Genomic DNA, 13,273 nt, shown 5'->3' on the forward strand with positions numbered 1-13,273 from the left:
GAATCTATTAATCAACCATGCTGATTTATTGGCCAATCATTAGAATGTCACCAATATGTTGTATTGATTTGTGGATTGATACGTAACTGCAGAACCTTCGACACTAAACTGCATTCGAAAACTGTTTGCGTCATATGCTGTGCAACTAGAGTTTCCTTTTTGAAAGACTCCTTGAAATGTGTTCTTTCCTCCCCAAAAAAACGAACAAACCTATCCCAAAATTCATTGCGGTTCTGTAACAATCACTTTTTTTTTTTTATAAATAATGCTTGGCTACGAGACTTCCGATGCCCTAGATCAGAGGTCTTCAGCAGGGGGTCCGTGACCCCTAGGGGGTACGTGGAGGAACTGCAGGGGGGATCGCGAAATGTTTGGTTGATTAGACAATTTTTTAATATTTTTTAAAATTAGTCTATGTAATCAAATACACATTAACATGAATCCAACATATTGTAGCGAGCGGGTAAATGGATGCAGAAGACGTCATCTTTCATTCAGCGACACACAATAATAAAAACATAAATATATGAACCTGTGTATTATTTGAATAGCTTAGTATTGAATGCACAATGACAGGGTAGCTATGATTATACATGGGACTAGGCCCAGTATAATATAAAACACAATTATTTAAACTAAACTTATATATATAGTAGGGGGACCCTGCTCCATCTCTCCATCAGTTTGGGGTCCTTGGCCTGAAAAACGTGGAAGACCCCTGCTCTAGATTCAACTCAGTTGCTGAAGGTACATGTCAAAAAACCAAGGGGCATTATAACTTTCTCGTCGCGTTCAACTGCTCTGTTGCTAGGCGACAGAAGCAAGGGCGGGACAAGCTGATGACGAAAATTCTAAAAAACCTCCGTAGACCAGACCGTCTCATTTAGGTTTGGCCTTCCCGGTTCACACAGGTGCAATTCCCTTGAATTGGGACACAGCTTTGTCTACAAGAGAGCATTAGCAAAGCATTTGGTTTTTATCACCGATTAAACAAAGGTATAAAAGCAAAGAGAAATTCAGATTTGGTTGTTCAGATTTGAGCATCTGCTTGGCCACATTCTCCCTCAGCTGATGGGATGTTATGTGGTTTCCGACGGCGACATGTAGTCATGGCATCAAAAGCGTTTTCTGAGATCAAGCAGCCAGTGTCTGCACAAGGAAACATGGAATTTATTTTAATTCAATTCAAGCCAAAACCAAAAAAGCTGAACTTATCCAGTGGCAACTTTAGAACAACAATCGTGTACATGCAACCAACTGTAGCAGTGGATCCAGGTTGAAGAGATGAGTCGGGGGGGGACAGTGGAGGGACTTAATCGTGTTTCTTGGGCATGACAAACACAGAACACAGAACTCCTCCATTTCTATTGTGTATAAAGTGTGAAATTGCCAAGTGGTGCAGTGTGAAGCTCACAGCGACAGTGAGACCTGTATCCATGGCGACGCAGCTATTGAGTGGACAAGCGGTAGCGCCCGCGGAGCGTCTATCGTTGACCGGCCTGTAGGTTTCCTTCAGAGTCATTCATGGCTTTCAAATTCATTCATCATGCTACTTCCTTTATAATGATACAAAAAACGGATGAAATTAATCTTCATTACTGATGATGAAGTAATGATGTGTTTATCGAATGAGAGTTAATCACATTGAAAAGCCTCAGTTAGCAGCTCCGAGGCGTGTCGCTGCATGAGGAGCCTACAGAGGAGCAGATGACACCATATTGAAGGTTTTAAAAATTCACCATGGTGTGTTTTCACTTCCGTCTCCCACAGAGTCACAGGGAGGTCACGGAGTGCTGTCAGCTATTGTTATTCTCCTCAGCCTTACACTGAGATATAAAGTGCCTAATCTCATGTTTGAGCAGGTTATTTAATCGACTGCAAATATTCATATTTGACTTTACATTCTGTCAGCATGAGTCAGGAGGTACATTGTACATGCAATCAGAGAAGACTCTGATTATTGCCTAAACAGGTTTAGACATTACAGAGACCTGCTGCTGATACGCTCGCCTGTGAGCAGTTCAGTGTGTTGCACTGCGTGTTGGCTGCACCCCAACACCCCAATGTCACAGCAGATGTTTTCCATCAGCCGTGTATTGATGTTTATACTGTTTATTGTTTTATAAGAGCCTCATCAGCAGCAGATAGAGCTGATGCGGGACCTAAAATAATGAGTTTAAAAAGGCAGGAGACTGACATAACTCTCGTTAATACTCTTCAACAAATCCCCATGAATTCAGTGTTTTTCACTTGCAACTTCAAGCTTATTCTATTTCTAATGTTTTTGATATAAACTTGTAACTCCTAGTATCTGATGGTTCCTTACAGAATAGTTTGAACTGATATGCAAGTATTCTTAAGATTTCTTAGTATTTCTGGTTAAAGCTCGTGTTTCTGGGTGGTGTTTATAACCTGACCAGAGGATCAAACAACAAAGCAGTCTAATAGGTGTGTATTTAAATGTTCATAATCTCCAGAACACTCATTCTTGAGCCTCTACCTCTTTGACACCAAATTAGCATTCTTTTAACCAGCCGGAAAAAGGTGATTGATACCTTCCAATTATCTGTAGAGGAGTTTGCCTTTCAGTTTTTTCCCCTGGTGACTCATGTTCGATGTCACAAGCAGAAACTTAGAAGCCACTGTTGCATCTTGCATGATACAAAGAAAAATGTTGTTCCCAGGATGTAAAAAATATATAGAAGAAATATACAGTGGTTATTTAAGTGGTCACCCGAGTGTCATGCTTCTATCAGTGCCAATCAGAGCTGATAAACCTGTGTCTTCTGTCATTTGCTGATTGTTTCCATTCCCATTGTAGAAAAAACTAGATGTCGGTTGGTGTTAGCGGGTTTTGACCTGTGTAAAAGGACTCTAGTTGTTTATAGTATTATGTTCTAAGTCTAAAAGAGACGGTGATTGAAAGTGATACCCAACCGTTTGTTTATTAGATTTCTTTTCTCCACTAAGGCATCCCGACCCTGACCCCTAACCCTTAAATTGTGGATTGCAATCAAACCATTATAACATCAGCTGTTACATAACTGCGAGGTTGCACACTGATCAAGCTTTGTAGTTCAGGTCCAGGTTCACCTAAAACAGCTCAGCATTAAATTTCTTCCCTCTGAGATTCACAACTGATGCAGCATTTGAAACCTGGACACTGACCTGCTGTGTGAACGTTCTGCCTCCAGGTGCTGAGGCTTCATGTAACACTATCAGCTTGCAGGGGGCGCGAATGTGGTGCATGAATATCACGTCTTGTAAATTACCGTGATGGTCTTGATGCGACCGCTGCCCCGGGTGCAGGTCCAGCCGGATCGGTTGAACAGGAGGCTGCAGACCTCCCCCTCCATGCAGGGAGCCATCTCGCACCACTGGCGGCTCCGCACGATCCGCGCTGGGATGGTGAAAGAGCAGAGGGGAAACAGGCACGTTAGAAAGACAGACCCCGGTAAAGACTTCAATTTCTCTCGAACAAGCAGCAGAACAGTCTTATCTTTATGCTCAGCAGACAGGAAAGCATCTTCGTGTGGTGGTGTGTCTACAAGCCTGTCGTATTTTAATTAGGTTCTTGTTGAACTTCCATGTCTGAATTGCCTCTGGTAGTAACCTTTACGGACCAGCTGGTGGTCCATAAATTACTTTCCTGCTAAAGCTTGCTTTTACTGCAGCTGCACAACTTCACTTTTTTCCTTTCAACTTGTTGTTTCAGTTCCTATTCCTGCTCATGAGAATTACTTATTAACATCACATTGTTGGATTATTTGACTTGAAGCTACACAGGGAAACTTGCCCTCAATGGGCATTACAAAAGCTTCCTGATGAGTCTTTGCAGTCTTTTTGCTATCAAGGCCAGGCACATTATGAATTATATCACATAAATGTTGGGCACCTCTTCCTGCAGCATGAGTGAATAGAGCTACAGTAAATGGCAGGAGTAGCAACACTGCAGGTTCATTGTTGGTTTGAAACAATGACTGAAAAAGCCCTTGTTCCCTCAACTGAGAATAATCTCTCTACAAAGACATGTGCGCATAAATATGGAAAAACATTTGCCAAAAGAAATGTTGTATTGTAATTGTAGTTAATTTCTTGAGATGCTCATGTTTTCACATTTGCATTTTTACGCATTTTAAATGAATAAAAAACCATTTGTATTCTGCAACACAAAATAATGCAGTATGATTACAGCCTCCTGATGCCTGATGGAAATACTTGTCAAATCTAATTTAACAATACAAGTTGTTTTAAATGATGGCATGTCAATGCTGTTCAATATTTACATGTTCCCGTTTTAAATTAAACACTGACATTAGAGAGATGACAGAGAAATAAAGAAGAGAGACAGGGAAAGAGAAATACAAGAGGTTGTCTGGCTGGGTGCAAACTGGGGACCACTGCAGCTCTTCACCATCATCTTGACCTTCATTAATGGATTTTTTAAGAACCCAGTAGCATTCATGGTGAAACATAAAATACTAATTTGTGCTTCTAAATGAATAGTTTATGTTTATGAATTAGCTATTTGTGAATATAAATAGAGATTTACATTAAATCTTACCCTCATAATTCTGTTAAAATCATTTTAGGTGGCAGTCTCATTTATTTTACATTTTTAGACTTCAGCCCCGACCAACGCTCAGCTGCCTCTAGTGACGTCCCTTGAGGCAATGTACTTCACACAGCTTCCTCTTAAAGTGGCCTGGACGTTCATATGTTGTCCAGCCAAATACACATATACAGTCGAGACATGTAGACTTTTAAGTACAAAACAGGTGGATAACACTTCAAGTTACAGGTTATTTTCACTACCCTGGTCACTAATACCCCTTTTACGCCTAAATTAGCAGGTATAAGATATTTTTTCTAAACCTGTTTTTTAAAAGGCAATCAACTCCTCTCACATTGGGTAGACAAGTTTGTCTTTCTGTTCTTTTCCCCGGTGCATCATGTTTATGTGGAACACATAGAAAATTAAAACGCTTAACCTCGCTGACTTGCCAAACTAGCGCGTTCACCTGGGTGTCTCATTTCCATCGGAGCCGGAGCCAGAGCCGATTAAAACCTGAGTCATTTGACCCGGAAGTGAATGCTGATTATATCCATTCCCATTGCAGACAAAAGCCAGATGTTTGTGGGTGTAGTGTGTTTTTTGACCAGTGGAAAATGGGCTTTGGGGAGGGACACTGTTAGCATCTGGCTAACATCTGTGTTTTGGTATTCATGTGGCTGAATTCATTCACCAATACTGTCAGCCTGGTGGATTACATTTCATTATCATTACATTTTACAAAGTTGTGATGCAACATTGGTCATTGTTTTAGCTACACTGTCCAGTTCAGGCTGCTGCTGCTCGACTGAACACATACAACTCTCTAGAGTTGAAAATGTTACATCACCTCCTAATTCAAGACATATGGTAGGATAATAGTTAGTGTTCACAATCCTTCATTAAAATGCATGAATGTTTTATTTTTTACCTTGACAGCTGCAGAGCTCTGTAAATCTGAAATGTACATCCTATGCTATATTTCAATCCATGGATTTGAGGAAGCGGATTACAGACGATAAAAGCAATAAAAGCCCAAAAATCTTAAATCGACGGAAAGTTATTTGTCGGCTGGAGAATGTCAAAGCAAAAGCCGGCGATGCACTCACTTTCCCTCTGTCTGCATGACATTGAATCAGCATTCGCCTGTAGTCGACGGTGATAAACACTGATTGTTCTTTACACAGCGTGCTAAAGCAACACTGAAAGGTTATCAGCTCTCCGCGGACCTGGCCGGGGCCGCTGCTCTCGTCTACCCACGATCCCCCTGGGCAGCATACTGTGGAACGAGGCAACACGCTCTGCAAATTGAAAGAGAGGAACTACAATTCGTTGAATGTCCATGGGAGAGCTGAGGGCAGGGCGGGGGGGGGGGAGTGGGAGAGAGTGAGGGTAAAGAGGTGTGGAAAGCGAGGCCTGGTGACATTTCGCTGTGAGGTATTCCTGGTCCAGGCCTTGTTAACAGTCTGAAATTGGTCTTTGGAGTGTCAGACCCCGACTGCTGCTCTGCAATAAAGATCTGTCATCTTGTGGTATTTATCAAACTGGCTGAACGGCCTCCTCATGTATGTAACCACACGCACACGCAATTACTGCTCTGTAGATATAGAGCCATCGTCTCTCAGCAAATAATGGATATTGTTGGCACTTTAGGGGAGAGCAGGGATATTGGGTGTGTCCTCCCAGTGTAGTCAGGCAGGATTCAGCAGTGGAACAACACAATCCAGGAACCTGTCATCTCATTCAACCAAACAAGCTTAAAGAAATCATTAAAGCTTCGCAACTTGATTTGGAGACATAATGGTCATCGCGGCCTCGCCCGGAGCCAAGAGGAGAGGAAGATCTAAAGTGACCTTCGTCCTGACACAGCAACATGCCGCGGCGAATCTTCATTCTCACAGCCATCTGTCAGGCGCAACGAAAAGTAGATTTATCAGTCGGTTGCAGATGTAGGTTTGAGTACATTACATGGCAAGCAAAACTCAATTTCCAGGGTACGGGAATAAAAGCTGAGCTGGCAAAGTTGCTGGAGTGCTGACTAACCGTGGAGAGCTTCAGGCCGGCCAGACCAGAGTGGCGGAGGTTGGCTGAAATAAATGCATTTGTTAGCTGCAGCACAGGGTAGCTGGGCACTCGATACCTCGTCCTTGTTACTTTTTTCAATGCCATCAATGACAGTATGATTTGATCTATGATGACTTCATGAACGTCCTGGTGCCATAACCCACGGTGCTGGCTCGGGCAGCGTTTGTTCATATGACAGTGTTGTCATCACTACTTCTTCAACGGCAACATCATGGAACAAATTTGGCATCGCTGCAGTTTGGCTTCAGCCTGTCTCCATTCATCAAACCTATCTGTCCAACATGCTGGCACACACAACTGTAGACACAGTGAAATGCGTAAATGCTGCAGCCACCTACACACATCGACAGGCTCGAAGCCAGATGAGCCGAAGCTTTGATGAAAATTAATAAATATCTGTCTGCTTCTATATTTCATCCCTCAGTGCTGTGATTTTTACATACTGCTGTTAATATACCTGGCTTATTGGATCACTCAAAGCCAGAGAAACTTTGTGGCTTTGCTGGCATCATTATAACTATAGTGCAGTGTCCTGTCTGTTTGGGCTGAAGTCTTGTCCCGTGTTAAGGCTCCTGAGCTACTTCAGAATGATTCCTTGTCATTACTGACTGGTGTTATTTTGTCATTCAATGCATGTCGGCTATTTCAGATGCACAATCTTCAGTTCCAAGTTCACAATTTTTCAAAATAAAAGCTATGTAGTTCAGCTCGATATAAAGCATTGCAGCAAGATACATTGAGAACAAATGGCCATATAGGAAGTGATTCTGTGAAAGTTGTTCAAGGCGGTGGACTAGTGGCAGAAACTTGGCCTATGGGCAGAAAAGGTCTCTGGTTTGTCTCTGGTTCGAATCCACGGAGAAACAACAAAAAGACGAACCTGGATTGATCTGTCCAAAAATCCAAGAGGAATCTTTCTACCCTGTCTAGTGCCCCTGAGCAAGGCACCTTACTCCCCCAACATCTGCTCCCCGGGCGCCGTACATGGCTGCCCACTGCTCTGTGTGTCCTGCACCAGATGGGTTAAAAGCAGAGGTTACATTTCCCTCCTTGCATGAGTGTGCTTGTGCATGTCTGTGCATGTGTTTGGGACAAATAAATAAATGTATCTTAATCTTAATCTTAAATGACAGAGATCATCACCTGTCGCGGGTCTCATAGTCTGTGTCTGTGGTTTAACCCAGTTGCCGACCGCTGATATAGAAGAAGACATGTTCTACTCAGTCAGTAGACTGAAGACACATTGCTCCGCCCCCACTGTCTGCTATAGAGTGCTGACTCATTTTATTAATATCGAACGTATCAAGCGTCCAAATCCAAATGTGACACTGCATTTCCTTGATTCTTTAATAATTCACAAGTGTGAAGCTGATGAAAGGCTCACATACATACAGACGCTTGTTGAATTAGGAAGTAGATGTAGTTTGTGTTGTATTTAAACATGAGCTCAGGGCTGTTGTGTAATTCTTGTCCCTCCTTGTTTGTAATGATGTAACAGCAGCAGAGGTGAAACAGCTGGAAGAGAGAGCGTCTCTGTCTGCCGGGGGGGGGGGGGGGGGGGGGGGGGGCACCTGGGTGGCCCGGCCTGCTGCAGTCACTGTCGGAGTCCCACCCAGGGAAAGTGGATGTTGGCCCAGGCTTGTCAGCTGCAAGGGTCCCTGCTGGGGTACGGCTCTGGACCTCCAACTAGATCACACGTATACGGCCATCTGTCCCCCCCCATGCACAGTGCCAAGCCCTGCCCTGCCCTGCACTACACAGCACTGCCAGATGGGACTCGGAATGGGGCAGAAGGCACAGCAGTGACTTACTTAAACCCGACCCACTGTTAGTCTGATGAAATTCTTTCCTGCACAAGTAAAAATCTAGCATCACATTTTTACCAAAGCCACAAGCAGGTCATTTAAAATGTATTTAGATGAGGTGCAACAAACAAAAAGACAGGACTTCAGAGGAAGTGTCTGAAACACAAAGAGGAACGACACCAGGAGACGGAACGCTGCGTTTAAAACACGATACAACCTGCAGCGTGAATCACCACAACAATTAACTGTGGCTCTTCTGGTAATTGAATAATGGTACTTATACTGGTGCTTCCTTTGAGGCAGTTGCTGTAATCCATAAAGAGAGAAGGTCCATTGCATTTAAAAAAGGATATATTGTAAAGCATGAATTACAACAATTAATTGTGCGTTTCAATGTCACTAATACTGATGCGCCTGAGTATCCAACACGATGAGCTGAGCACCAGCAACAACAGTTTTTTTTTTTATGTTTCTGTCTGATGTTAATTAAGCTTCAATCATGAAACAATTCATAGCGTCCACATTTTCAGTCTTCTGTCCTCCGTCCTGCTACCAGAGGCCTGACGGTCTCTCATTTCTAATTATGACTACAGAAAAATTCAAGCGAATGCATTTTAAACACGGCCAGCAGACACACTTCATCATAAACTGTGTGTTTTGTTGAGCAAGCTGTTGCTTGGAATTACTGAGATTGTTGGGCTCACTTTCAAAAGGGCTTTGTGGGAAAACTGACTGGTAACACTTGGGTTGGGTAATAAGCAATTCAATTAGTTGTTGTTTATTTCCACCATTTGGCCGCACTGTGACAGTATTATTAATCTGAATCTAAACTGATTAACTCCAATGTTATTATCTTAGTTATGAGATAGTCGTGATCAATTCAATCAGGATAATTTAGATGATTCCTGTATTACAAATGTTGCTTTGAGGGAAACATCAGCAATGCATCGACCTCAATGAAACGATTGGGGGAAAAAATGTATGTAAATTAACACAATATCTCTGGAGTACATAACTCTGTTGTTGCACATGGATAAACAGGAGCAGCTCAGAAATATGGAGGCTTCTTACAGCATTTTGTTAAAATATGTACTAAAAGTCCCATTTCCTATATAAGCATATATTATGTGCCTGTATTGTACAGTTTAGGGAACCTTTCTTTTGTTAAGCCTCTTTTCCGCTATACGTTTTTTTGCTAATTTAGAGTCAATAATCATTTTGCTGGGCGTGAAAGCAGAAGATTGCAGCTGGCAAATAAACCGTCTCCCTGCAGCCTCCAGACTCTTATCACAGCGGCCATCGAGCTCTGTACGATTACAGTGTGATGTGGTGGCATGGCAACAATGGGCCGAGCAGCAAGGGAAAGGGAGAGAGTCCGGGAGCAGATTACAGTGAGAGCAGGGAGACAAGCAAGGAAAAGCACATAATCCTCCTGTGTACAGTGTGCACACCAAACCTGCACAACAGTGACACACAGCAGCACAAAAAGAGGGCAAAACGCTTGAAATATGTCCTTAAAGAGACTAATAATAGAAAGTATTCTTCAGAGAAAAGAAATGTATAAACATGCGCATGGTGTTCAGTGAATTAAAACAAATAAAGACCAACCAAGTGAATTTGTCTGGACCAATCAGCCAATAAATTCATAGGTATCTCACTTGTAACAAACTTAATTCACTGCTTGGCAGTTGGTGTGCAGTTATGGAAGTGTGAATTTAAGCAAAATGGTAAGAGAGAAGAAAATATCAGTCCAATTGTCTCCTTTAAGCCACCAGCTGCAGACTGTTGTAAATTTTAAAATATCCCAGGGGCTGCATCAGATGTAAGCCTGGGTTTTTATTTTTTATTCATTGCAGGAAACAGCAAAGTGGCTGAAATCCATGAGCTTTCGATGGTGATTTTAATCGCTCAGACGGGACTCGTGAATCTTAACTCGCCGTATTAAGCTGCATGGACACAGTCTGATAGTTCAACTGCAAACATGATCGTACATCAAACGGTGTGCTTCATGAAAAGTATGTGTAGCAACAATGTGTTCACAAGAAACAAATTAGAATAGAATAGAGTAAAATAGAGTAGAATAGAATAGAATAGAATAGAATGCCTTTATGGTCATTTCGCACTGTACTACAAAATTTGCTGTACATCTCAAAACATTATGATATATACGAAAAAGATCAAAATAATGGTAATAAGATAATTAATACATAAAAAGTATTAACATTATGAACAAATAGACAAGTAATGCGATTATGAATATATATAGAAATAGATAAATAGTAAGATTATTAATACATAAAATGTAGACGAGTACTAAGATTTTATATACATGTTGAAAAGCTGGTAAAAATAAGTCCATGGTGATAAGATATTGCACAGTAAAACAGTTAAAAAACAGTATTGCATGTTAAAATTGTCAGTTGAAGACGGTTTTCAAGTATTTGCAGATATTTGAAGAGTAGAAAGTCGAAAACTGATTATCCTGTGTTTATTGCTACTGGAAGAAACTCAAATAATGGAAAATCTTATTTAATATAAACTGATAATCCTTTGAGTATTTTCTTTAAGTGCAAGTGCACGAAACTGAACTGTCAAACCTGCAGTGTCGGAGAGACGTGTATATTAAAGATTCAGCTTTGATATGTTAGTGCGTCATCACCAGCAGCAGCAACATGCCAGTCACTTAAACTGACAGTGGAGCTTGAACACTGTGTTAAGATGTGTCATTTCTGTGGGTTTCATTAAAAATGCAGCCACTTGTACCTGAGATATTGTGTGTGACAGAGGAATAAACACCCGTCAACAGGCAGATCTGTCGCTGCCCACACATTTAATTTAGAATTCAGAGAAGTCAGACAGAGCTGCCGGCCAAGGGTAAAATAAATGCTTTGTCCCAAAATCACATAATCAATACTGAAAAGTACAGACTACATAATAATCAGTAGCAAACTGCCCCAGTTAACATATGAGACATTAATGCACTTTTTGTACTGACAGGAAATGATATAAGACATATGACGTCAATCTAACCTTGTAACACAATTGTAAAATACCTTTTTGTAAAATGTTTAGTTGTCTAAAGAAGGTCCTGTGCATGTTGCGGCATGGTGGTGCAGTGGTAACCAGTGTCCCCTCACAGAAAGAAGTTTCCATTATGAATCCCTATTCGTCTGTGGTCTGTGTGGAGTTTGCATGTTCTCCCTGTGTCTGTGTGAGTTTTATCCGGGTGCTCGAGCTTCCTCCCACAGTCCAAAGACATGCAGATTGAGGTTAGGTTAATTGGCGACTCTAATTCGGTGTGAAAGCTGTGTGCACTGGCGACATGTACAGGGTGTAACCACCTTATGTCAGCTGGGATTGGCTCCAGCGCATCAGTGACCTACAAAGTATAAAGGGTATCGATAATGGATGGACAGATTAGAGAGCCTGTGCCAGAAAAGCTACCTCCCTGTGAGGTCAAATCAAAAGTTTGTGGGAGCATAAACTAGTGTGCAGACAATTCTTGTCTTAAAGTTTTCGTCACCAATGTCCAGCACTGAGTGATTATCAAGCTTGGATGTGCGGGCTTATTTGAAGTTGCTGAGTATTTAGTTGAGCCCTTTAATACAGTGTAATATCACTACATACTTATAAACATCTAGATTTATATTGGAGGCTGTGGTTTGGAACTGAATCTCATGTCGAGTCTTTCCAGGAAAATGAACTCACTCCTTAAATCTGCTCTGACCGCTGTCCATGGTGCTGAATTTGGAGTTTTTTGTCATCTTTGTGCCCATGCAGTGAATTTCTATTGCTTAAGACTGAAAGCAAGTAGGTTTCCATAGTGTCATCATTCCCTTCACCGGTTAGGCTGATCCCCGAGTCCTGGAGACACCTCAGCAGGTCTTCGGTCTACTGCTAATTAATAGTAATTTAGTTATTTTGAGTGTAGTTTACGAATAATGATTACGTTTATCTGTTCACTGTGGCTGAAGCCTATAGTGTGTTTGCTTCTGCAGCAAAGTTGAGTTTTGTCGTCACATGTTCTCTGTGCTCCTGGGTCCTGTTTAGCATTGAGTGCTGTTACCAGCCTTTATCGCGCTGTTGTACACAAAGATGCACTGTGCAGATGAGATTGTAAAAATGTGTTGTCTCTGCTGTTGTTTTAATTTACGAACAGAAAGAAAGGAGTGTTCAACACTACAGACTGACAGTCACTCACGCCCCCACCTGCCTCACAGCTCTGACAGATCGTTGTTACAGCACCAGTTTTTTCCTTAGCATTTCATTAGACAGTGACAGTGTAAGTACATGGTTGGAAACATGTGGAGAGTGACTGAGCCACAGCTTTCAAAAACAACCACCCGCTGGAAGTGAATCAAGGACATAGCAGTTGGATCGTAACATGTATGGTTCAATGCTCTCAATCTCTTGACAATGTAAATATTAATTCAAACAAGAGTTATGTATGTAACTAGGGTTCTATAAATCCTGATTTAGAGGAATGTTAGGTAATATCTAGTATCACATTGACCTTTGGCCAAAACATTTGATGACGCTAGAAATTGCTGTGTGTGGTAGTCAGACACAACTGAGAACAGATTTCTTTTTATATGTCTTGATGGAGAGAATTACTCACATCTGAGTAAATGCACATTACTCTGTAATTTTGCTGTGTCCAAGGTTCCATAAACAATATCGCCTGGATTTTGTACTTTTCGTTTAAACACTGAAACTGTTAATGTTTCATTATTGATTTATTATGATTTAGTAATTTTTTTCGCACTTAATATTTGTGTATTTAAGTTAAATATACTTTAAGCTGTTGACAACTAAAATGTTAAATCTCAAC

The 13,273-nt window shown here is 41.5% G+C and overlaps 1 protein-coding gene across 1 annotated transcript in view; it reads right to left on the minus strand.

Moving 5' to 3' along the window:
• Positions 1 to 297: 297 nt before the first annotated feature.
• tafa5l (TAFA chemokine like family member 5, like) overlaps positions 298 to 13,273 on the minus strand; it is a 33,629-nt gene continuing 20,653 nt past the window's right edge. Inside the window, exons 3-4 of the mRNA XM_061074660.1 lie at positions 3,273 to 3,400; positions 298 to 348 (exon numbers count right to left, since the gene is read on the minus strand). Of these exons, the coding sequence (XP_060930643.1) occupies positions 298 to 348; positions 3,273 to 3,400 (179 nt within the window). The remainder of the gene's footprint in view (positions 349 to 3,272; positions 3,401 to 13,273) is intronic.

Source organism: Limanda limanda, chromosome 7 (genome assembly GCF_963576545.1).
Source record: "Limanda limanda chromosome 7, fLimLim1.1, whole genome shotgun sequence".
Taxonomy (NCBI): Eukaryota; Metazoa; Chordata; class Actinopteri; order Pleuronectiformes; family Pleuronectidae; genus Limanda; species Limanda limanda.